Source organism: Jaculus jaculus, chromosome 5 (genome assembly GCF_020740685.1).
Source record: "Jaculus jaculus isolate mJacJac1 chromosome 5, mJacJac1.mat.Y.cur, whole genome shotgun sequence".
Lineage (NCBI taxonomy): Eukaryota > Metazoa > Chordata > Mammalia > Rodentia > Dipodidae > Jaculus > Jaculus jaculus.
The window spans coordinates 170,131,288-170,156,401 of NC_059106.1; the positions used below are offsets into that span (position 1 = coordinate 170,131,288).

General features: G+C 46.9%; 1 protein-coding gene across 2 annotated transcripts in view; it reads left to right on the forward strand.

The window, feature by feature from the left end:
• Positions 1 to 25,114, forward strand: part of LOC101599423 (minichromosome maintenance complex component 3 associated protein) — a 44,789-nt gene that overhangs the window by 11,457 nt on the left and 8,218 nt on the right. For both annotated transcript variants that reach the window (XM_004669433.2, XM_045149274.1), the window contains exons 8-23: positions 178 to 375; positions 670 to 938; positions 4,758 to 4,920; positions 7,969 to 8,129; positions 9,538 to 9,779; positions 10,118 to 10,320; positions 11,028 to 11,128; positions 12,672 to 12,803; positions 13,056 to 13,169; positions 14,780 to 14,932; positions 17,092 to 17,289; positions 20,261 to 20,329; positions 20,412 to 20,546; positions 22,211 to 22,364; positions 24,243 to 24,501; positions 24,713 to 24,810. In XM_004669433.2, coding sequence (XP_004669490.2) covers positions 178 to 375; positions 670 to 938; positions 4,758 to 4,920; positions 7,969 to 8,129; positions 9,538 to 9,779; positions 10,118 to 10,320; positions 11,028 to 11,128; positions 12,672 to 12,803; positions 13,056 to 13,169; positions 14,780 to 14,932; positions 17,092 to 17,289; positions 20,261 to 20,329; positions 20,412 to 20,546; positions 22,211 to 22,364; positions 24,243 to 24,501; positions 24,713 to 24,810 — 2,649 coding nt within the window. The remainder of the gene's footprint in view (positions 1 to 177; positions 376 to 669; positions 939 to 4,757; positions 4,921 to 7,968; positions 8,130 to 9,537; positions 9,780 to 10,117; positions 10,321 to 11,027; positions 11,129 to 12,671; positions 12,804 to 13,055; positions 13,170 to 14,779; positions 14,933 to 17,091; positions 17,290 to 20,260; positions 20,330 to 20,411; positions 20,547 to 22,210; positions 22,365 to 24,242; positions 24,502 to 24,712; positions 24,811 to 25,114) is intronic.

Genomic DNA, 25,114 nt, shown 5'->3' on the forward strand with positions numbered 1-25,114 from the left:
CACCATGCTTGGCTAATTTTGTCATCTTTAACAGAGAAAGTTTACATAATTTATATATAATTTTATATGATGGCTGTCTTCTCAACCATTGATCTTGTGTGTATGTGATGCCCCCGCCTCACATTTTAAGGCCAGTAATTGTCATACAGGCAGTCTGTCCCTGCCCCATTTCCCCAGGTGGACCACACGGCTGCTGTGAAGGAGTACAGCCGCTCCTCGGCTGATCAGGAGGAGCCCCTGCCGCACGAGCTGAGGCCCTCTCCCGTCCTTAGCAGGACCATGGACTACCTGGTGACCCAGATCATGGACCAAAAGGAAGGTAGCCTGCGGGACTGGTACGACTTCGTGTGGAACCGTACACGGGGCATTCGGAAGGTATCAGCTGCCTCCAGTCAAGCAACTAAGAAATGAGTGTATATTCCTATTCCAAACTGGTACCTCCTTTCTTTTTACTCAGATACTTTCATCTGAAAAACAACTATAAGTATTTATTTAAGTCAGTACAAAAGTCTCTTAGAATATGCTTCACAGGCTTGGTTTTAAGTTGAAGTGTGCTTTGAGTGATGCGCATAGTTTTCTCATAGTTTACTCCCATGCATGAAGTATGTGTGTGTGTGTGTGTGAGCAGAGCATGTATGCCTGTGTCATTCTCCCCTTGTCTGTGGTCAGGACATCACGCAGCAGCACCTCTGTGACCCTTTGACGGTGTCCCTGATAGAGAAGTGCACCCGGTTTCACATTCACTGTGCCCACTTCCTGTGTGAGGAGCCCATGTCCTCCTTTGATGCTAAGATCAACAACGAGAACATGACCAAGTGTCTGCAGAGCCTAAAGGAGATGTACCAGGACCTGCGGAACAAGGGTGTCTTCTGCACCAGTGAGGCCGAGTTCCAGGGCTACAATGTTCTGCTCAATCTCAACAAGGGAGACATCCTGAGGTGAGTCTTCACATTCTGAAGTTGGGTTGTGATGTTTATGGGTTGTTTTTTTTTGGGGGGGGTTGATGTTTAAACAGGAAAAGTGCTTTTAGGATGAGGAGACCCTGGGTTGTGCTGGGCAGCTGCCAAGCTGATCCAGGAGTGATGAATGGAGACCAGCACTGGTATCAGATTATTTGACACAGAGTCTTCCTCATTCCTGAGAGCCATTTCTCTTCTTCAGTGATGGAAGATGTAGGAGTGAATCTTTCCAGTGAGACAGGCACTGAACTAGGACAAGGACGCAGGAGTCCCTTAGAGTTGAGAGTAATTCACCCTTTCCAGGGAGTTTGGTCAGTGCTGGATCTTTTTTTGGGTGGGGGAGGCGGTTCTCGCTCTAGCCCAGGCAGACCTGGAATTCACTATGTAGTCTCAGGCTGGCTTTGAACTCATAGCAGTCCTCCTACATCTGCCTCCGAGTGCTGGTATTAGAGGCTTGTGCCACCATGTCTGGCTAGGTTTTTTATTTATTTTTAAATTTTTCTTTGTTCATTTTTATTTATTTGTTTGAGAGTGACAGACAGAGAGAGAAAGAGGCAGATAGAGAGAATGGGCGTGTCAGGGCCTCCAGCCACTGCAAACGAACTCCAGATGCGTGCGCCCCTTGTGCATCTGGCTAACGTGGGTCCTGGGGAATCAAGCCTCGAGCCAGGGTCCTTAGGCTTCACAGGCAAGGGCTTAACTGCTAAGCCATCTCTCTAGCCCTATTTTTAAATTTCAAAGGAGAGAGAGAGAATATGAATGAATGAGAGTGCCAGGATCTTCTGCCACTGCAAGCAAACTCTAGCCGTACCCACTTTCTGCATCTGGCTTTACATGGGTACTGGGGTTTCAAACCCAGGCTGCCAGGCTTTCAAACAAGTGCCTTTAACCGCTGAGCCATCTTTGCAGTCTGCTATATCTTTAAAAAAATATATTTTGTATGTATGTATGTATGTATATGTGCGCGCGCACACACACACACACACACACACATTTATTTATTTGAAGCAGAGAGGGAGAGAGGGAGGAACAGAATGGGCATGCCAAGGCTGCCACCTGCTGCAAATGAACTCCAGATGCATGCACCACTGTGCATCTGGCTATATGTGGTCACTGGGGAATCAAACCTGGGCTGCTGGGCTTCCCAAGTCAGCACTTGCACTGCTAAGCCTTCTTCCCCACCCCACTATGTCTTCAAAAATGAGTGAAAGAGGCAGGTAGAATGATGGGTGTGCCAGGGCCTCTAGCTGTTGCAAATGAACTCCAGACACACGTACCACCTTGTACATCTGGCTTGTGTGCGTCCTGGGGCATTGAACCGAGGACCTTTAGCTTTGCAGGCATATGTCTTAACTGCTAACCCATCTCTAGCCCCTGTTCTCCTTTTGAATAATGTAGTTGATTTAAAAAAAAAAAAACTTTCTGATTAAAGGGTTAGACACAGCTGACAATCAGTTGCCATTACTCTAAAATAATTTCTTAGGGCTGGGGAGATGGCTTAGTGGTTAAGGTGTTTGCCTGCAAAGCCAAAGGATCCTGGTTCAATTCTCCAGGACCCACGTAAGCCAGATGCACAAGGGTGCTTATGCATCTCGTGTTTGTTTGCAGTGGCTGGAGACCCTGGCATGCCCATTCTTTCTCTCTCTTGCTGCATTTCTCTGTCTCAAATAAATAAATAAAAATATTTTTAAAAAGTAATTTCTTAGCTGTCTGTGGTGGTGCACGCCTTTAATCCCAGCACTTGGGAGGCAGAGATAGGGGGATCGATGTGAGTTCGAGGCCACCCTGAGACTACATAGTGAATTCCAGGTCATCCTAGGCTGTAGTGAGACCTTATTTTGTAAAACAAACAAAAAATCTTTAAAAATATATATATATATATTTTTTCGAGGTAGGGTCTCACTCTAGCCCAGGCTGACCTGGAACTCACTATGTAGTCTCAGGGTGACCTTGAACTCACTGCAACTCTTCTACCTCTGCTTCCCAAGTGCTGGGATTAAAGGCGTGTGCCACCACCATACCTGGCTAAACCAACTTTAAAAAATATATATACTTTATTTATTTATTTGAAAGAGAGAAAAAGAGGCAGAGAGAGAGAGAGAGAGGTAGAGAGAGAGAGAGAGAGAGAGAGAAAGAGAAAGAAGGAGAGAATGGGCACATCAGTGTCTCTAGGCACTACAAATGAACTCCAGACACATGCGCCCCTTGTGCATCTGTCTTACATGGGTCCTGGAGAATTGAACTGGGATTCTTTGGCTTTGCAGGCAAACGCCTTAACTGCTAAGCCATCCCTCCAGCCCCTAAGCCAACTTTTTTTTTTTTTTTAATTATTTATTTATTTATTTGAGAGCGACAGACACAGAGAGAAAGACAGATAGAGGGAGAGAAAGAGAGAATGGGCGGGCCAGGGCTTCCAGCCTCTGCAAACGAACTCCAGACGCGTGCGCCCCCTTGTGCATCTGGCTAATGTGGGACCTGGGGAACCAAGCCTCGAACCGGGGTCCTTAGGCTTCACAGGCAAGCGCTCAACCGCTAAGCCATCTCTCCAGCCCCCTAAGCCAACTTTTTTTTTTTATTTTTTTTTATTTATTTTTTTTTATTTTTTATTTATTTATTTGAATTTTTTTTTTAATTTTTATTAACATTTTCCATGATTATAAAATATATCCCATGGTAATTCCCTCCCTCCCCACCCCCACACTTTCCCGTTTGAAATTCCATTCTCAATCATATTACCTCCCCATTACAATCATTGTAATTACATATATACAATATCAACCTATTAAGTATCCTCCTCCCTTCCTTTCTCCACCCTTTATGTCTCCTTTTCAACTTACTGGCCTCTGCTACTAAGTATTTTCATTCTCACACAGAAGCCCAGTCATCTGTAGCTAGGATCCCCATATGAGAGAGAACATGTGGCACTTGTAAGCCAACTTTTTGATGACTGATTCCTATGTTGTTTCTTGAACTTGTTTGTCATCTTTTTAAAGGAAAGTTTTGTCCATGAGTACAATGTGAAAGTGGCAGCTGTGGTTAAAGAGAGAATTCTGCGACATGTGTCAGTTCTGCCTCTCTTTCTCAGTACTGCTGAAACCTAGTGGGTTTTTTGTTTTTGCTGTTTTCTTTTCAAGGTAGGATCTTACTGTGGCCCAGGTTGACCTGGAATTCACCCTGTAGCCCAGGCTGGCCTCAAATTCATGACTGTCTTTCTGCCTTAGCCTCTGTAGTGCTGGGACCAAAGGTGTGCATCACCTTGCTCACCTGAAATCTAGTTTTGTTTTGTTTTTTTTTTTCTTCCTGTTGTTTTTTGAGGAAGGCTTTCGCTTTAGCCCAGCTGAGCTGGAATTCACTATTTAGTCTCAGGGTGGCCTTGAACTCACAGTGATCCTCCTATCTCTGCCTCCTGAGTGCTATGATTAAACACATGTGCCTCTACATCTGGTTAGAAATCCAGTTGTTCCTTTCTTTTTTAAAATTAATTAATTTATTTGCAAGCAGAGAGAGAAAGAGAGAAGAGAGACAGACAGAGGGAATGGGTGTACCAGGGCCTCCAGCCACTGCAAATGAAATCCAGATGTATGTGCCACTTTGTGTATATGGCTTTACGTGGGTACTGGGGAATTGAACCTGGGTTGTTCAGCTTTGCCTACAAGCACCTTAATTGCTGAGTCATCTTTCCAGCCCTGACATCTGTGGGTTTTTTGTTTGTTTGCTCGTTTTGTTTTTTATCAGCTCTATTTTTGAGGAAACTTTGTTAGAAGTGGCGCTCTGACCACCTTGCCTCCTTTTCTGCAGAGAGGTGCAGCAGTTCCACCCTGACGTGAGAAACTCCCCCGAGGTGGACTTCGCCGTCCAAGCTTTCGCTGCCTTGAACAGCAATAATTTCGTGCGATTTTTCAAACTGGTCCAGTCAGCGTCTTACCTGAACGCATGTCTGCTGCACTGTTACTTCAGTCAGGTAAGTGGAGCGGCGGCCAGCAGCATGGAGGGGGAAGTGGGCGCTGTGGTGCCGAGGCCGCCCCGCCCCGCACTCAGGACCGCCCGCCGTCCCTGCTTGACGCCGAGGCCGCACGCCCTGCACCGGGCGAGGCCATGCGGAGCAGTTCTGTTCTGTGGCTCACGTTGTTAGACAGGCTGGGTTCAGGACTGCTATCTCTCATGACAACAAAGAAATCAAAAAGCAGAAATCCCAAAGCATATTATAGTCAGAATCTCTAACTTTGAAATTCTTAGTATTATTATCCTAAGACTTTAGAGTGAGGCTAATGATGTTGAATTCATTTCATTTTTTTCTTCATTAACCTTTTTTTTTTTTTGTATTTATTTTATTTATTTTTGAGGTAGGGTCTCACTGTAGCTCAGGCTGACCTGGAATTCACTATGAAGTCTCAGGGTGGCCTCGAACTCATGGCCATCCTCCTACCTTTGCCTCCTGAGTGAGTGCTGGGATTAAAGGAGTGTACCACCATACCCAGCCTAACCTTTTATTTTTCTCTTGATTTTACAATAAAAACCAGAAAAGTCGATCATTATAAAAATGCCGTAGTTGTCCAGCTAAATTCAGTTCAGTAAACACCTAAGGGCCTGTTCTTTGCTTTGCCTTGGGTTGTGCCTTGGGATTACAAAAGCAATCAGACCACTTTTTAAACCTGAGTTTCACATAAACTCTTGGTTTCAATTTCCAGTCAGTTTGTTAGATCCTTCATTAGAGATGACAGTGAGGGACCCTTCCTAGCCAGAGTCCCCGTGCTCACTGGCTCAGTGCACACAGCGTGTAGCGGTCTTGGTGTGTGGGGAGGACGCCCTGGCCTCTGCTCCCATCTTCCCGTCTAGGCTTGCGGCCGGCCCTCAGCAGGCCTCCCCGAGCTCCGCGATCCTCCAGCTGCCTTTCTTCCCTGTGCACTCGGCCACCACCACCGCCACCGCCACCGCGCCCGCGTGTTTCACACTCTCCGTCCGTTCTGTCCTCTTGCCGCACTTGTCAGCTCTGTGAGGATGAGGGTCTTGATGGCCATGCTCCTTTTGTAGTCAGCATTGAGACCAGTGCCATGGGAGAAGTTAGTGAGGATCGGGAGTGGGTAAGCAACATGGGCACCCAGAGGCCCAGAGCCTGAATAGTTCTCTTTCTTTGGAATTTCATATTTTTGCCATCTTTTACAATATACCTTATTATAGTGCTATGAAACACTTTTGTCTTTCACCAGTAGACTTAATTCCATGTCTTGCATTTTCCCTGGTACTCTATAGTATCCAGTAGTTTTAGCACCTCAGAAGCCTTTTGGTCCATTGAACGCTGTAGTTTACTTTCCTGCCTTTATTGTTGGACAGCTTGTTTTCTAGTTTCTCTTAGAAATTCTCCTGTCCTGTCCTTTTCTTTGAGACTCTTTATTTATCATTTGTCCCTGTGTGTCAGAACATGGGGTCCATATTGTTTGAGCGCCTTCACCAGGGACTGAGCTGCAGCAGGAGCCCCTGTCCCTGAGTGGCTGGTTGCTGTGGTTCCAGTGTAGCTGACCGCCTTCGTCTGACACAGAGTTTCTCTTCTGAGCTGCATGATTAGGCTGCTGCTATGCTGCTTTTTGGGGTTTTAAAGCCTGGAACTTACTCTGTAGCCCAGGTTGGCTTCAACTCATAGCATTCCTCCTGTGTTAGCCTCCTGAGTTCTGGAATTAAAAGCCTGCACCACCACACCCAGTGTACTTATTTCAATATTTATTTATTTGCAATGGGGGGGGGGAGGGAGGGAGAGAGAAAGACAGAAAATGAGCACATTACAGTCTTGCTAATGCAAGCAAACCCCAGATACATGTGTTACTTTGTGCATCTGGCTTTATGTGGGTACTAGGGAATCAAATCCAGGTCATTAGGCTTTCCCTTAACCACTGAGCAATCTCTCCAGTCCAAAAATATTTTATCATTTATCTGCAGGGAGGGAGGGGAGGAGGGAGAGAGAATGAATGAAAATAGGTGTATAGGTGTTCCAGTACCTTCTGCTACTGCAAACGAGCCCCAGGTTCAAGCACTGTTTTGAGCATCTAGCTTTACATGGGTATTGGGAAATTAAACCCATGCCATTAGGTTTTTAAGCAAGTGCTTTTAAGCTTGGAGCCATTTCTCCAACCCCTACCTCTTTAATTTATTTTTATTTTTTTTCCAAGGTAAGTTCTCACTCTAGCCCAGGCTTACCTGAAACTCATTCTGTAGTCCCCGGCTGGCCATAAACTTGTGGCAATCCTCCTACCTCTGTCCCCTGAGTGCTGGGATTAAAAATGTACAACAACATGCCCAGCTGCCTCCAGCTTTTTTTCTAAATTTATTTTTACTAGAGAGGGGGAGAGAGAGTGGGTGTGCCAGGGCCTCTACCTACTGCAAAGGAACTCCAGATGTATGTGCCACTGGCTTATGTGGGTTCTTGGGAATTGAACCTGGGTCCTTGGGCTTCATAGGCAAGCACATTAACTGCTAAGCCATCTCTTCCCCACCCCACTGAACTTTTTCTTTTTTGCTTTCTAGGTAGGATCTTGCTCTAGTATAGGCTGACCTGGAACTCACTATGTAGTCTCAGGGTGGTCTTGAACTCATGGCAATCCTCCTACCTCTGCCTCCCAAGTGCTGGGATTAAAGGCGTGCACTACCAGGCTTAGCTACCCCTCCCCCCAGCTTTTTAAAAACATGTTTTTATTTATTTATTAGAGAGAAAGTATGCGTATGATCATGCCAGAGTCTCTTGCCACTGCAAATGAACTCCAGGTTCATGTGCTTTTTTTTTTTTTTTTTGAGGTAGGGTCTCACTCTAATCCAGGGAACTCAAGGTGGCCTTGAACTCATGGCGGTCCTCTTACCTCTGCCTCCCGAGTGCTGCGATTAAGGTTTGTGCCACCATGTCTGGCTCATGTGTATCTGGCTTTATGTGGGAACTGGGGAGTTGAACTAAAGCTGACAGGCTTTGCAATCAAGTGCCTTTAACTACTGGGCCATCTCCCAGCCCTGACTTGGCTTCTTTCAGATCCGAAAGGATGCCCTTCGGGCACTCAATGTCGCATACACTGTGAGCACACAGCGGTCTACTGTCTTCCCCCTGGACGGAGTTGTGCGCATGCTGCTGTTTAGAGACTGTGAAGAGGCTACAGACTTCCTCAACTACCATGGCCTCACTGTTGCTGACGGGTAAGAGCTGACACTGAAGCTGTGGGCTCCATCTTTCCATTTATCTTTTTAAATTCTGATAAAGACTAGAACATGCTGTGCTGGCTGGACCTTGGAACTGCCCTCCCTACTGTGGGAAATATGCCCAAGCTACCTACAGGAGTTCAGACCAAGTTCTTGTTGGCTCCAGAATCAATACTTTTTTTTTCTTCTTTATTTATTAGAGACAGATATTGGGAGAGAAAAGAGAGAATGGACATGCCAGGGCCTCTAGCCACTGCAAGTGAACTCCAGACGCTCCACCATGTGCATCTGGTTTACATGGGACCTGGAGAATGGAATCTGGGTCCTTAGGCTTTACAAGCAAGTGCTTTAACTACTATGTCATCTCTCTAGCCCAGAATCAACACATTTTTTAAAAATATTTATTTAAGAGAGAGAGAGAGAAAGAGTGAGAGAAAGAGGCAGAGATAGAATGGGTATACCAGGGCCTCTAGGTCCTGCAAATGAACTTCAGACTCATGCACCACTTTGTGCATCTGGCTTATGTAGGTACTGGCAAATTGAACCTTTGTAGGCGATCACCTTAACCACTAAGCCATCTCCCCAGTCTCAGAGTCAATACGTTTAATGAACTGGCAGAAAACATAAGGAGAAAGGCCGAACTCTCGTATTCTGTTCTCTGAAGATTGTCTTGGCTCACCCATGTTTGGTAACTGCCTACCTCTCATGGCAGAAATGAAAACACTGGGCTGGAGAGGTGGCTTAATGATTAAGGCACTTGCCTGTGAAGCTTAAGGACCCCCCCTTCGGTTCCCCAGGACCCATGCAAGCCAGATGCACAAAGGTGAAGCATGCATCTGGAGGTCGTTTGCAGTGGCTGGAGGCCCTGGTGCACCCATTCTCTCTGCCTCTTTCTCTCTCGAGTAAATAGATAAATGAAATAAAGTAAAAAAAAAGCAGTGGAAACCCTGGTTGGCGAGGCAGTCAGGAGTGTGAGGGTGTGGCAAAGCTCCCACGCACTCCCCCAGGAGCACCGTTGTGCGGGGTCTGTCTGGTGCTTCCTCTTCCGGGCCTGCCTGCAGTTCTGCCTTCTGGTCCTGTCTTCAGGGAGCTAGGGTGGCTTAATGAATGGGATGTCGCCTTTGAGAGAGGAGCACATGGGCTTGTGCCATTCCCTGCATAGCTGTTAACATCCTGAGCAGATGGGGCTCTCTGGGCTGGCAGCAGCTATGCATGTCCTGCCATCTCCACACGGGGACAGCAGGGCCTTTCCTTCATGCCTCATCTGTAGTCTGGTCTCAGGGACACCAGACAGCGTCTGTGCTTTAACTCACGGTCTTCCGGCATTGCAGTTGGGCTTTAGGAGGCGAAGCTGTCTTCTTTCGCAGCTGACCTCTTTTTGTGGGGTCTTTGTTTATCTGGGTAGCTGTGTTGAGCTGAATCGGTCTGCGTTCCTGGAACCGGAGGGCTTATCCAAGGCCAGAAAATCAGTGTATATTACCAGGAAGCTGATGGTGTCTGTTGGTGAAGTTGTGAATGGAGGTCCGTTGCCTCCCGTCCCTCGACACACCCCCGTGTGCAGCTTCAACTCCCAGAACAAGTACGTCGGGGAGAGCCTGGCCACAGAGCTGCCCATCAGCACTCAGAGGCCCAGTGTGGACACAACAGGTGAGTTCCACCGCAGTCCATATTCTCTTCAGAAGCCTCTCTGTCCCCCAGAAGCATCTGTCTTACTTTGGGGCTTAGAGGCTTGGCTCTTGGCCTGGTGACTAGGTGGAGTTGAGAGTTCCGAACCCTCTAGGCTTGTGATACAACTGTGCTCTTTCTATGTAAGCACATGTCATCCCATGCCATATGACCTCAGGAGGGGCCGTGGTGCTCTCGAGCGCAGACACTCCTTAGGGTCATTGTGCAGAGCCCCGCTGGTCCTGTGTAGGGACGGCAGTGCATGTGTAGCTGGTGTCCGGCATCTGCAGGATCATGTTTTTCTGTGCGTATCTTGCCAGGTGGTGGGAGAGGAGAGGAGTGTGGGGCAGAGCTGGATGTGCCACCACCAGCTGTCCTCTCACAGTCTCTTCCTGCCCCTGCGTCCTCATCTGCACCGACCCTTCAAGTCCCGCCACCTCCTGCTGCGGCATCCAGTCTCTTCCAGCCGTCCACACAGCCCGAGCTGCTGCCTCCCCAGCCTCCACCTGTGTACTCGGATGCGGTAAGAGAGGGCTGTGTGCTCGAGGGCGCGGGATAGGAGCCCAGCAGAGTGGATAGTGGACAGGGAGACTCTCTCGGGTCCTAGCCTCAGGTGGCAGAGCTAGGGTCAGTGCCTGCAGAGTAACTGCAGAGACCCCAACCTGTCAGAACTGTACTTGAGCACTTCCTACCACAGTACCAGCCCGAGCCCTGCCTGCCTCTTCTGACTGAAGTCCATACCTGCTCACTGAAGACAGCAGTGGGCGGGCTAAGCAGGACCTGTGGGGTTATAACACCGCTGTGTGCCTGCAGACAGGGGCTGGCTTTGAGACCGAGCAGAACCTGCTAATTGCACAGGTGGGAGCCTTGGTGGTGCCACCTTGGCCACTCGGGCAGACATTGGCACTAATCCTACTGGGGGATCAGGGAGTTGGGAGGGGAAGCATAAAGATGGGCCAGAGAAATTAATTGAGAATGTTCAGTGTGGACAAGAGATGGGTAAGGGTGCTATTGGGGTTATTTTCAGGGGAAGCATGCAGCAAGATTGCCTTAGCCCCTCTGGAAGGCATCTTTCTGTTCCTCAGAGACCTTTCCTGAAGCATCATTGTTAGACCTTACACTACAGTTTGTGTGATTTGCTAGTAAAACCTTCAAATACTGACAAGGTCTCACCCAGAATTTCTGCCCTGGGCAGAACATGTGCTTTACTCTGTGCTGGTCTGTCTGTAGGACCTGGTGCAGGTGGTGGACGAGCTCATCCAGGAGACTCTTCAGAAGGACTGTGAGGAGGTTGGCACTGCAGGGGCGGCCTATGTAGCTGCAGCTCTGGGGTGAGTGATGCCTGGCATGCCTGCCTTGTGCAACAGTGTTTGTTCCCTGGAGACACACCTTTCCTCTTCCTAATAAAGCTGTTCTTCATCAGCAAGATCCATTTCCATGTGGTTAAGATCCATCGCACAAACTGGATGTGATGGTTCGCACCTTTAGTCCCAGCACTGCGGAGGCCGAGGTAGGAGGGTCACCATGAGTTCAAAGCTAGCCTTGGTTACAGAGTGAGTGCCAGGTCACCTTAAGCTAGAATGAGACCCTGCTTCAATCCCCTGACCAAAAGGGGAAAAAAATCCACAGTACTAATTTCAGGGATATTGCACCTCCTTTATGCCTAAATGTTGGCTGTACTCTCTAGGAGGTATAGTTTCTTATGTTACTGACATTTTATTTTAGCAAGTAATTTGTATTTTTTGGTAATTTGAGGTAGGGTCTCTCTCTAGCCCAGGCTGACCTGGAATTCAGTATGTAGTCTCAGGGTGGCCTTGAACTCATGGTGGTCCTCCTACCTCTGCTTCCCGAGTGCTGGGATTAAAGGCATGTACCACCTCACCAGGCTCATATCTTTTTTATTTTTTACTTATTTATTGGAGAGAGAGAGAGACAGACAGACAGAGAGAATGGAAGCACCAGAGCCTCTAGCCACTCCAAAGAAACTCCAGATGCATGTGCCACCTTGTGCATTTGGCTTATGTGTGGGTACTGGGGAGTCAAACTTGGGTCCTTAGGCTTCCCAGGCAAGTGCCTTAACTGCTAAGCCGTCTCTCCAGCCCTCTCTTTTATTTTGGTATCATCATCTTATTCTCCTATTATGAGGGTCCTGTGTAGGTAGTACCAGGCATTGCAAGGTCATGGATATCCAGGCCATTTTGTGTATGGACAGTTGCCTTGTAAGCAGTCCTGTCCTTCCTTTGGCTCTTATATTCTTTCCCCATCTCTTCTGCAATGGACCCTGAGCCTTGGAAGGTGTGATAGAGATGTTTCAGTGCTAAACACTCCACTGTCACTTCTCAGCACTTCATAAAGTTGGACATGCAGATTAGTACCAATTCACAGTGGCTCCAACCTACTTTTTTGTTGAGATCTCACCTGGCTTAATAAGTTGGTTTATAGATTTTGCCTCTTTAGGAAAAGAGCTTACTGTGTATTATCTCGGCAGTTTTCTTTTCACTGTTTCCCTTCCATTTTAGTCAAAAGAACCATGTACATGGGCTTCGACTCTGTTCTATTAATGTGATTTTTATATTGATGGGAATTTATTATTTATTTACTTATTTTTGGTTTTTTTTTGAGGTAGGGTCTCTCTGTAGGTCAGGCTGACCTGAATTCACTGTGTAGTCTCGGGGTGGCCTTGAACTTATGGCGACCTTCCTACCTCTGCGAGCTCCTGGGTGCTGAGATTAAAGGCGTGCGCCACCACGCCCAGCTTGATGGCGTTTTATAAGCTGAACTGTCCTTACATTCCAGGAGCACATTCCCACTTGGTAAGAGTGTGTGATGATCTTTTTTTCTGAATTTGAATGCCGTCTGCTTGGCTCCATCTAGTGTTTCTGATTCTGCCGTGGAAGACCTCATAACTGCTGCAACTGCGGGCATCTTGAGGCATGTTGCAGCTGAAGAGGTGGCGAAGGAGAGAGAGAGGAAGGAGGCGGAAAAGCGGCAGGCTGAAGAGGCAAGGTGGGTGTGCCCTGTCTCTGCGGTGGGGGTGGAGGTCAGCGTGTGCTCACAGAGAGCTGCTGTGACCCCTGCTGGCCCACTCAGCACCCTCCTAGACTTTGGTTCAGGAGCAGGGCGGGGGTGCCCACATCACACCTTCCTCGTGGGCACTGGCCCCTCCCCAGTAGGACAGGTAGGTGAGGGGCAGGCACTGGAGTGGCTTGCGGACTCCATCCTTTCTTTTTATTCGTAAGTATTTCCTTCTTCCTGTAGGTTGAAGCAAGAGAGAGAGCTGATGTTGACTCAGCTGAGCCAAGGCCTGGCTACCGAGCTGACAGACCTCACGGTGAGGGAGTGCGTGTGGGAAGCCTGCGCCCAGGAGTTGAAGTGAGTGCAGAGGCCCCGGAGCAAAGGCCCGAGAGCCTGGGGCGCGGCGGGGGATCGCGGCGCTGTGGCCAGGCGGGCGAAGTCCTGAGAGCCAGGCTGCACTTAAACTGGACAAGGAATATTTTTTTTCTTTTTTTGCTTTTTAATGATAGTGTCTCACTCTGGCCCAGGCTGACATGTAATTCACTATGTAGTCCCAGGGTGGCCTTGAACACATAGCGATACTCCTACCTCTGCCTTCCGAATGCTGGGATTAAAGACATGCGCCACTATGCCCGGCTAAGGAACGTATCTTTTAGATAACCAAGTGGTGATGCGCCAGCCTGCGTTTCGGTCTCCTCCCCACGGAGCCTGCACAAGGCGGGGGATGTCTTTGTCTATACCAGCCCATGCTCCCTTATTGCTTTTTCCCATTTTCAAAGATTACATTTCTTTGTACTGGTCACCTAAGAGCTTCAGGGAGGGAGGTCCAGCTGTGAAGGAACACTTGTCCTTGTGCTTGAGCTCACTGATAGCCTAAGGCGTGTGCCCCAGTGCATGTCCCAGCTCCCGCTACAGGATAGCTTCCTCATAACTCTTTCTAGCTGGGGGCCTGTTTCTCAGTTACTCTAGGAAGTGACCTCACAACATGATGTCATTATGTCTGTTCTCCTTTCTTTCTTTCTTTTTTTTTTTTTTTTGAGATATTTGTAGCTCAGGCTGGCCTGGAATGAAGTTTTTCTTCCTGTCTGCCAAGAACAGGAGGGATTAGTATGTCTGTTTTTTTGTTTGTTTGTTTTTCTCCTCTTGAGGCGGGGTCTCACTCTAGCCTAGGCTGCCCTGGAGCTCACTTTGTTAGCCCTAGGTTGACCTGGACTCCAATTCACTGCGATCCTCCTCCCTCAGCCTGCTGAGTGCTGGGTCTAAAGGCATGTGCCACAGTATGTCTGTTCTTTATTCTGGGAAACAGTGTTAGGAGACAGGTAAAGCACAGAGATTGATGCCATGTACGGAAAACACTTGCAGTTTCAGGTGACTTAGAGTTTAGCTTAGCCCCCGAACTCTCTCGAGTACCTCTAAGGAGGAGTTATTTGAAGTGAGTCTTTTTTTGTTGTTTGTTTTTACAAGGTAGGGTCTTGCTGTAGCCCAGACTAACCTGGAATTCACTTTGTAGTGTCAGGCTGGCCTAGAACTCACAGCGACCCTCCTACCTCAGCCTTCCAAGTACTGGAATCAAATGCATGCGCCACCACACCCTATTTGGGTCTTTTCTTTTTAAGCTACTCTAAGTTTGTGACTAAATGTACTTGATGTAATCAATCCTCTGTCTTCCCTTGCTTGGTAGAATTTTAAAAAATATTTATTTATTTGACATAGGGAGAGAGAAAGAAAAAGAGGCAGATAGAGAGAAAGAATGGGCATGCCAGGGCCTCTAGCCACTGCAAATGAACTGCAGATGCATGTGCATCTGGCTTTGTGTGGGTCCCAGGGAATCGAACCTGGGTCCTTCGACTTTTCAGGCAAGCACCTTAACCACTAAGCCATTCTCCCAGCCCGGTTTGTATTTTTCATGGAAGTGCTCAGTGGTGGGATTACAGTTGCAGTGACCCATGGATTTTCCCATTTCCTAGGAGTGCAGTGGAGACAGACCAGAGAGTTCGCATGGCCCGTTGCTGTGAGGATGTCTGCGCCCACCTGCTGGACTTGTTTCTGGCTGAGGAAATTTTCCAGGCTGCAAAAGAGACGCTGCAGGAACTTCAGCGCTTCTGCAAGTACCTGCAGCGGTGAGTGCGGCCTGTGCCCTCACCGCTCAGCTCCCCGTCAGGAAGCCTCTGTCACGTTCAAACCTATGAACTCAGTCCCATTAATCACTGACCTCAGAATGTTTAGTATCAGTCCATACCTGAAATAGACTTTGATAGCATTAGTCTTTTCGAGACAACGAGCCATGTACCAAGTGTCTTTTTTTCCCCCAAGTATCTTATTCTCTTGAATGTGGTGCACACTCAGGAATTTGATTGGGGTGTGTGTGTCGGTGGGGGGTGGCTGTCTTATAGCTCAACAACATTTATAGGTGTTTACTGTTTTTGAGCTGCATTAGACATAAGGACATGTCTATAAATAATACACTAAACAAATCATGTCTGGATACCCTAAGATGGATAAGCTTCCAGAACACAGTGTCCATGCTCTGTATGGGGGTTGCAGCGTAATAGACGCATCATGCATTGACATGCACTTACTAACATATAACATACCCCGTTTCGAATTTTAGCAACAAAGTACATTGTGTAGTATTAGCAATTTGCTTTCATGACTAACTGCACTGTAGCTAGTTGTACAAAATTTTCTCGCAATGATTTAGTACTTTACAGTGGATCACTACTCTAAGGTGAAACTTCTTAAATAAAGAGTTGTGTAACTGAACATGAGGGTAGCAAAAAAAAAAAAAAAAAAAATTGCAACAATAAAAGGTTTCTGAACATACAGGGACCAAAAGTGAACTCCAAATCAGATGTGGAATCGCTGTGGCTTTGGTTCTGAACACACACACACACACACACACACACACACTCTCTTGGCATTATTCATTCCATATAGTGCAAATGAACCCTACCTGACACACCTCATCTCACATTTGAGACTCCTGCTATACATGGAACATTTTCTGCTCTTAAGAAACATGGTGGTGTATTTACATAAAATAAAGACTTAGTATTCTTCTATCATCATTCCTCACCATGTAAAATATTAAGTTGTTACAGCTTCAGATTATGTTGTGCTAGATAAACAAACATGTCTATCTCCTTAGTGTACAAATTTGCTTTTGTCTCTAATATATGGTGGGTGGGTAGGTGGATGGGTGGTGTGTGTGTATGATTATTCTTTTTTTAATTTTGTTTGGTTTTTGTGAAGCAGAGTCTCACTCTAGCCCAGGCTGGCTTTGAACTCCTGGCGATCCTCCTATCTCAGGCCTCCAGAGTGCTGATTAAAGGCATATTCCACCATGCCTAGTTTCAAAGAATTGTTTTTATTTTTATTTATTTGAGAGAGAGGGATAGAGAGAGATTTAAAAAAAAAATGGGTGCCTCCAGCTGCTGCAAACCAACTCCAGATGCATGTGCTACCTTGTGCATTTAGCTTACATGGATTGTAGGGAATTGAGCCTGGGTCCTTTAGGCTTTGTAGGCAAGTGCCTTAACCACTAGCCATCTTTCCAGCCCATAAGCACCTTTAACCACTGACTCATCTCCCCAGCCCTTGTAGAAGGGGAAATTTTTTTTTTTTTTTTTTGAGGTAGGGTCTTGTTCTATCCCAGGCTGACCTGGGATTAGTATCAGGCTGGCCTAGAATTCACAGCAATCCTGCCTCAGCCTCTCAAGTGCTAGGATTAAAGGCATGTGCCACCATGCCTGGTAAAGGATTTTTTGTTTGCATGTTTTTGGAGGTAGGGTATCACTCTAGCCCGGGTTGACTTGGAATTCACAATGTAGTCTCAGACTAGCCTTAAACTCACAACAGTCCTCCTACCTCAGCCTCCCAAGTGCTGGGATTAAAGATGTCTGCTACCATACCCAGCTTGTCCAAGTACTTTTTACACAACCCCAACTATATGAAGGTATACATGACCCAAGGTATATGAAATAGGTATACACATCAAACTTCTACTGATAATAAATCATAATTTATTTTAAAACAATTCTTGGGCTGGAGAGGTGGTTTAGCAGTTAAGGCAAATTTAGTAGCTTCAGTGCTTACCACTCTTGTTTATTATCATGCTTACATTTTAATTCTCTCGTTTTAAGTCTCTCGTTTTAAGGGCGTGCTGGAAGAGCCCTAAATGGATTGTAAGAAGCACGTTTCTGTGCGGCAGTGCTGGATTGTGTGTGTTCTGTCCCCTGGCATGAACAAGTGCAGTAATGGCGTCTGGCTTGTCTTCCAGGTGGAGGGAGGCCGCAGCTGCGCGGAAGAAGCTCAGGCGCCAGATGCGGGCCTTCCCCGCAGCACCGTGCTGTGTGGGCGTGAACGACCAGCTGCGGGCTCTGGTGCCCAGTGCAGAGTGTCCCATTGCTCCAAAGAACCTGGCTAAGGGTCTGCTGGACCTGGGCCACGCAGGGAAAGTGGGCATCTCCTGTACCAGGTCAGTCCTGCCCCACTTGGTGTCACCAGGAGCTGGGCTGAGACATGTGTGGGTGAAGAAGGGTGAAGTGTGGCAGTGAAGACAGCGCAGGATGCATCTTAGGGGTCATCTCCCACAGTTGTGAAAGGGCGACCTGCTCCCCCACTAGGAAAGGGGTTCTGTGGGTGTTGTAGTTACCTTCCTCTTGCTGGGACAAAACACCTGACAAGAAGCAGTGTATCGGAGCAAAGGGTTTATGCTGGCAGGAGCAGACAGTCGTGGTATGCGTCATCCGCGTGAAAGGAGTCTGAGAACTGGCTTGGAGTTGATAAACCTCAAGGTCCAACCCAGGACACACCTTCAACAAAGCTCCACCAGCCAGCCTGTCAGCGCCCTTCCCACCCCAGGCACGCCCTGCTCTTCCTCCGTCTTCCTGAGCTCTTCCACTTGTTGAGATGCAAGCTGTCCAGTTGTTATTCCCCTCTGCCTAGGCCACTTGGGGAGGTGACAGGGAGGTGGTCTGCATAGCAGGCACACTGTGCTGAGGCCCCTTTATCTTTCCTCCTGCTTGTCACAGGACGTCTCTCTCAGCACTGTCTGCAGCTTTATTTTATTTATTTTTTTGTTGGTTGGTTGTTTTTGATTTTTCTTTTTCTTTTTTTTCTCAATTTTTATTAACATTTTCCATGATTATAAAAAGTATCCCATGGTAATACCCCCCCCACTTTCCCCTTTGAAATTTCATTCTCCATCATATCCCCTCCCCATCTCAATCAGTCTCTCTTTTACTTTTGATGTCATGATCTTTTCCTCCTCTGATGAGGGTCTTGTGTAGGTAGTGTCAGGCACTGTGAGGTCATGGATATCCAGGCCATTTTGTGTCTGGAGGAGCATGTTGTAAGGAGTCCTACCTTTCCTTTGGCTCTTACATTCTTTCCGACACCTCTGGAAGGTGTGATCGAGATGTTACTCAGTACTCCAGTCACTTCTTTCCAGCACTATGATACCTTCTGAGTCATCCCAAGGTCACTGCCATCTGAAAAGAGAAGATTCTCTTCCCAAAGTGAGAGTAGTGTTAATATAAGGGTATAAATATTAAGAGAAGTGCTTACTGGGCAGTTTGATAAGCATAGTATATACATTTTTCCAGACATCAGCAGATGTTACACCCCTATGGTTCATGACTACCCCTGTTTTAGATTTTCAGTATCAGGGTTGTGTTTTCCCCCATGGAGCAAGCCTCCAGTCCAAGTGGAGGGCAGTTGGCTTCCACCATGACAGATGTGCCATTATTGCACCTGTTGACTCATTTGGCCTGGTTGGCCAATTATAAGGCTTGCAGTGCCCACTGTTGAGTATCTTCACTGGTGGTACCTCTTTCTCCCATTGAACTACATGTAGAATGGCTTCTTCCAGCTTTCTGTCAGCTGGTCTACATGGAGGAGGTTATCAGCTCAGTTCCAGCAGGGTTTCTCAGTGGCCTTGCAGCCCAAGTATGTGAAGTCTTCAGCATGTCTGCAGCTTTCATCTGGCTTATCAGATTCCGTGTCTCTCTCTGTGCTGTATATTGGGATGACTATCTTGACCTGTGTTGTAAGGTCTGGGCCTGGGGCACATTTTCTGAACCATGGCCATTATGATACATGGTCCGCAGTCATGGCTTCTTGTGTCCTCCCTCCCTCCCTTCCAACCCTGGCTTTCTAGCCTCAATCTCTGTCACCCTCCTACAGCACCCTCAGCCTTGTCCTCTGTCCTATTCCTGGTGACCTCTCAGTGACACTAACAGCTCTTCTTGTACATCAGTAGTAAGGTTCCTCTTTTCTGTGTTCCAGACTCTTATCTACTTCCCAGTGCAGCCCCTGAACACTCCCAGCCTGCTCTTCCTTACTTATAAGGCACTATCTTTTCAGTTCATAAACCTGGACTTGTATTTTTTTCTCAGGTCTACCCTTCCGTAGACCATAGACCACCCTTGAAATGTACCTCAGGCCAGACCACGTCTCTTTACCTGTGCCACAGCACTGCCTTGCCCTAGATTATGGCTAGCAGCCAGTTTCCTCTATCTACAGCAGCGGGTTTTCCAATACCTGGGTGTGTCACTTCTTGTCCTCATGCTAAGCTATTCCCTGAGTCTCTGTGCCATCTACCTCTTGGCCATCACCTACTGATTCTTCCTCACTATGCCAGACCTGGTGTGTCACAACATGGCCATCCCTGTCTCCTGCTCCTTCCAGAAATTGTTATGCTAGTTGCCTTGTCTCCTTCAAGTTTTGTTTTTCAAGGTAAGGTCTCACTCTAGCTCAGGCTGACCTGGAATTCACTATGTAGTCTCAGAATGGCCTTGAACTCACAGCTATCCTCCTACCTCTGCCTCCCAGGTGCTGGGACTAAAGGCCACCCAGCTTCAAGTTTTCCTTTTTTAAGTTATATTTTATTTATTTATTTGAGAGAGAGAGATTGAGAGAGAGAGATTGAGAATCGGTGTGCCAGGGCCTCTAACTACTGCAAATGAACTTCAGATGTATGTACCAGCTTGTGCATCTGGCTTTACTTGGGCACTGGGGAATCAAACTGGGGTTCTTTGGCTTTGCTGGTAAGTACCTTAACCACTAGGCCATCTCTAATTCTACTTCAAGTTTTTGCTCTTATTTCACTTTATGTGACCACTGGAATAACTTGCATCATGGCTTTCTCCCACCCTGCGGCTGCCCGTAGTACTCATGTGTAAGCCATGCCAGCCAATGCAGAGGCTGTTCTAGAAGGGCAGGTTTTTTGTCTATTTTTAGCTCAATCTCCCATAGTAAGCACACAGTGATCATTAACAGATATGTCTGATCTGTTAATCAGAAAATGTTTTCTCAGTCTAAATATTCCCCAGGAGGAAACAGCAGTCACAAGGAATGTTTTACTCGGAATCACTGGTAGACACGCTTAAGCCTGCCCTGAGGCTATGAGGCAGCTGGCTGTACTTCTGATGCTTTTCTCTTTGTAGGCTGAGGCAGCTCAGAAACAGGACGGCTCACCAGATGAAGGTTCAGCACTTCCACCAGCAGCTGCTGAGGTGTGTCAGCCCCACGGCCAGTCTTGCTCCTGCTTGTGCCTGCACACAGACTCACCCATGATTGTCTTTCCCTTCCTTCTAGCGATGCTGCGTGGGCACCTCTGGACCTGCCATCCTTTGTGGCTGAGTACCTCCCTGTGAAGCATGAGCGAGTATTTTGGAAGCTGGTGCTGGTGTTGCCTGATGGCCAGGAGCAGCCTTCAGAGAGTCCTGGCAGGTCAGAGAGATTTTCAGTCTGGGGAGTGTAAGTGAAGTTAAGCAGGACTTCTCCTGTCAGAGCCTTGGCCAGGCAGAGCTGTGGCTCTGAACAGGAGTATTCCTTTTCTGTGTGTGGGAGCGGGGAACCCTGAAGCCTAGGTTCATGTTTGAGTCTGTTTTGTTCACAGTTTGAAGTTGATACTTAGATTATAATTTTGTTTTCATTTTTGTTTTTTTGAGGTAGGTTCTCACTCTGACCCAGGCTGACTTGGAATTCGCTATGTAGTCTCAGGGTGGCCTCGAACTCATGGTGATCCTCCTACTTCTGCCTCCCGAGTGCTGAGATTAAAGGTGTGCGCCACTCTGCCTGGCTTAGATTCTAATTTTTATTCCATATACTTGGCAGAAGTCTCAGTCCAAAAGCTTTAATAATTTGAGGATTGTTTTAACCTATGCTAAGGGCTTCTGTAGTATCTGCTTCGTTTTAGATTTTTTTGGGAAGTGCCATTTCTTTGAGGAAAAAAAAAACATTTAGTAGTTTATAAGATTGGAAAAATACGACTGCCAGCTGCCATCACTGTTCACACCCATCATCCCAGAACTTGACAGGCTGAGGCGGGAGGAGCGCTGTGAGTTCACAGCCCACCTGGACAGCAGGGTGCGTTGCAGCTCAGCTTGGGCTAGAGCGAGACCCTGCCTAAAAATAAATAAATAAATGAATGAAATAAGGTGGAGAGCAGATGAGGAAGGCATCTGACCCGGTCCTCCGGCCTCCCTCCCTATGCATGGGCACACTTGTGCAAAAAGAAACACAAGAACACCCTTCTCCACAAGTACAGAATGTTACTTTTCTCCCAATAACTCCCTCCCCTCATTTCAAGTGCTGTTTTGGGGTTTTTACTTATATTCATGGGATTTTACAACCATCCCCTTATTCAAGTCTAGAACATTTTTTTCCTTTAGAGAAAGAGAGAGAGAGAGAGAGAGAGAGAGGGAGAGAGAGAGGGAGAGAGAGAGAATGGGTGTGCCAGGTCCTCTAGCCACTGCAAATGAACTCCAGACGCATGTGCCACCTTGTGCACCTGGCTTATGTGGTACTGGTGAATCGAACCTGGATCCTTAGGCTTTGCAGGCAAGCGCCATAACCGCTAATCCATCTCTCCAGCCCATGAGCACGTACATTACTTTAAAGCAGTTACTGTTGGGACACATGCAGGCTAAGGAAAACAAAGGAATAAATTAGAAGATTGAGCTCATAAGACAGCTGACAACGAAGAGAGTGGTGGCATTTCGAAAGTATTTGAGTAAAACGCTGTCCTCTGATTTGCTAAGTTCCTTTGGAAATGTATGTTGCAAGAATTCTTGAGGTCTTAGTAATAAGGAATTTATTTTGTAAGATTCTAGGGATATTTTCTGTTGCTCATATTGCTTTTCTTTTTGTTCTATCTTAATTTATGTTCTAATGAGCCAGCTCCATGACTGTCCTCTCTTCCTTCCAAATAAGTAACCCCATAGAGCTCTTAACTCCACCTCAGAGTAACAGCCTGATGTGTCCAGCTCATTCATTGTAAGATGTGGTGTCTGTGGCCCTGTATCGGTGTCTTTTCCTGAAATTTTTAATAGTTGAATTTTAAAATCAGATTTTTTTCTCTTCAAGTGTTATTAATTTTTTTTAATCTACAGAGTCCTAGCAAATTGGCTAAAGGTCAAGTTCACAGGAGATGGTAGCATAGTGGGTGAAAAAATGAGTAATGCTGGCGAGATTGAGACCTTGACGATTTCTAATGCACTCAGTAGCAAAAGGGATCAGACAATCTCTGTCAACGTGTGTGTAAAGGTGAGTGATGCTCATTCCCTGCACGCTAACTAACTCAGGCACTACTGGAAAGGCCGATGATACTGTTCTACTATTCTCTAGAGTGCTGTGGCAGATTTGGGGATGCTTAGAAATCAGTGTCGTGCCTGCCCTTCAGTGTATCTTTTTCTTTTTCAAGGTAGGGTCTCACTCTAGCCCAGCCTGACCTGGAATTCACTATGTAGTCTCAGGGTGGCCTCTAATTCATGATGATCCTCCTACTTCTGCCTCTCAAGTGCTGGGCTTAAAGGCATGTGTCATGTCCGCCCTTTTTTTTTTTTTTTTTTTTAAGGTAGGGTCTCATTCTAGCTCAGGCTGTCATGGAATTCACTAGTTTGAGGGTGGCCTTGAACTCATGGCAGTCCTTCTACCTCTGCCTCCCGAGTGCTGAGCTTAAAGGTGTGTGCCACCATGCCTGACCTTCACTTTATCTTGGTGGTGCTCCACTGACACCTGTTTGGTATATGGGTTCAGGCTGAATTCCAATGAAGCCATATGTGTTTGTCAAAGTTTTGAAGGCTTCACTGGTTGACCTGTTTCTTTTGTGAGGTAGGACATTATGGTGGAGAGGATATGGCAGAGCAAAATTTCTCTCCTCATGGTTTTGAGAGGAAAAAGAGGAAGGGGGTTATTTAAAAAATGTAATTTTTTTTTTTTTTTTTGAGGTAGGGTCTTATTCTAGTCCAGGTTGACCTGGAATTGACTACATAGTCTCAGGCTGACCTTGAACTCTCAGTGATCCTCCTACCTCAGCTTCCAGAGCACTGGGATTAAAGGCATATACCACCATACCTGGCTTATATAAATTTTTATTTTTTATCTTTTAATTAATTAATTTTCCACTGTACAATCTGCTTCTATGCTAGCAGCCTGTAGGGAGATGGCAGGCAACAGTTGGGTTCCACTGTTTGCTCTGGCATGGCACACTATGAGAAGAACAGGGTGACAGGCCTGTCATAACTCCAAATCTATGTGCTGTATAATCTTTTTTAGGTAGGGTCTCACTCTAGCCCAGACTGACTTGGAATTCACTATGTAGTCTCAGGGTGGCCATGAACTCAGCATGATCCTTTTACCTCTATCTCCCGAGTGAGTGCTGGGATTAAAGGCATGTACCACCACGCCCGGTTACAGTGTATAATCTTTTTAAAACATTTCATTATTTATCTGTAAGCAGAGATAGACATACACACATACACAGTGAGAGAGAAGAGAAGAATTGGTGTGCAAGGACCTCTAGCCATTGCAAATGAACTCCAGATGCATGAACCATTTTATGCATCTGGCTTATGTGGGACCTGGAAAATTGAACCTGGGTCCTTAGGCTTAGCAGGCAAGCACGTTAATTGTTAAGTCATCTCTCCAGCCCTAAATAAAGTTTGTAAAAATACTTTTGGGCTGGAGAGATGGCTCAGCAGTTAAGTTGCTTGCCTAAAAAGCCTAATAGCCCTTGTTCAGTTCCCCAGTACCCACATAGAGCCAGATGCATGGACACTTGCCTCTGGAGTTTGTTTGCAGTGGCGGGAGGCCCTGGTGCACCCATTCTTTCTGTCTGTCTCTCTTCTATCTCTCTCTGCTTGCAAATAAATAAAATATTAAAATTTTTTTTAAAGTTTTTACTAAAAAATTATTATAGTAGTATGATCAGGCACAAACCTAGCTGGAGGCTAACTTACCCTGTTGACTGGGTCGTTTCTTACACCAGTGCGTGGTCTTGGACGGAGGGTGAGCCCAGCTGTGTTCCTGGAGGCTCATCCAGAGCACAGGGGCACACGGAGTGCTTTGGCTGCTCTTGCTGTGGGGCTGGCCACTGTCTTGTCTCGTAGTACCTCCAACTTGATGTCTCGGATTCTGTTGCAGGTGGCCCATGGCACCCTTAGTGATGGTGCCCTTGATGCCCTGGAGACCCAGAAGGACCTCTTGGGAGCCAGTGGACTCATGCTTCTGCTTCCTCCCAAAGCGAAGACTGAGGGCGTGGCAGAGGAGGACTTATTCTGGCTGTCGGTTTTGCTGCCCCTCAAGCAGCTCCTCCAGGCCAAGCCCTTCCAGCCCGCACTTCCACTGGTGGTTCTTGTGCCCAGCTCCACAGGGGATGCCGTGGACAAGGAAGCCGAGGATGGTTTGTGCAGGAGTCTTGTTTATGGCCCACATTAGTTTATAAATGGTGGACCCTGGGTCTGGGGAATGGGTGGCAGTGCTGAGACGAGAGTCTGTGGGACTGGGGTCCTACTGTGCCTATTTCATGGGCGGCAACATCTGCACTGGGAGGTGTCAGATATACAAGTGAGTAAAGTCATGTGACACATCTTCCTCTGCTTTGCTTGTTAAAGGTCTGATGCTACAGGATCTGGTTTCAGCTCAGCTGATCTCAGATTACATTGTTGTTGAGATCCCTGATTCCGTGAATGACTTACAAGGTACAGTGAAGGTAAAGTTCCATCGTTTTCTTTGTTGTTCTCCTTCCACGGCTGATCTCTCTTGAATTCGGTAATACTAGTCATTGTGCCTTTTATTTTAATTTAAGAAAAATTTTATTTCTTTGTTTGAGAAAGCGGCAGATAGAGAGAGAGGGAAGGAGGGAGGGAGGGAGGGAATGGGCACACCAGGGGCTTTACCTGCTGCAAATGAACTCCAGATGCATGAGCCACCTTGTGCATGGCAATCCTCCTACCGCACACTGATTTAATGAGAGTCAAGTGGATGCTCTCGAGTGCTCCCTGAACTAGTCAGCT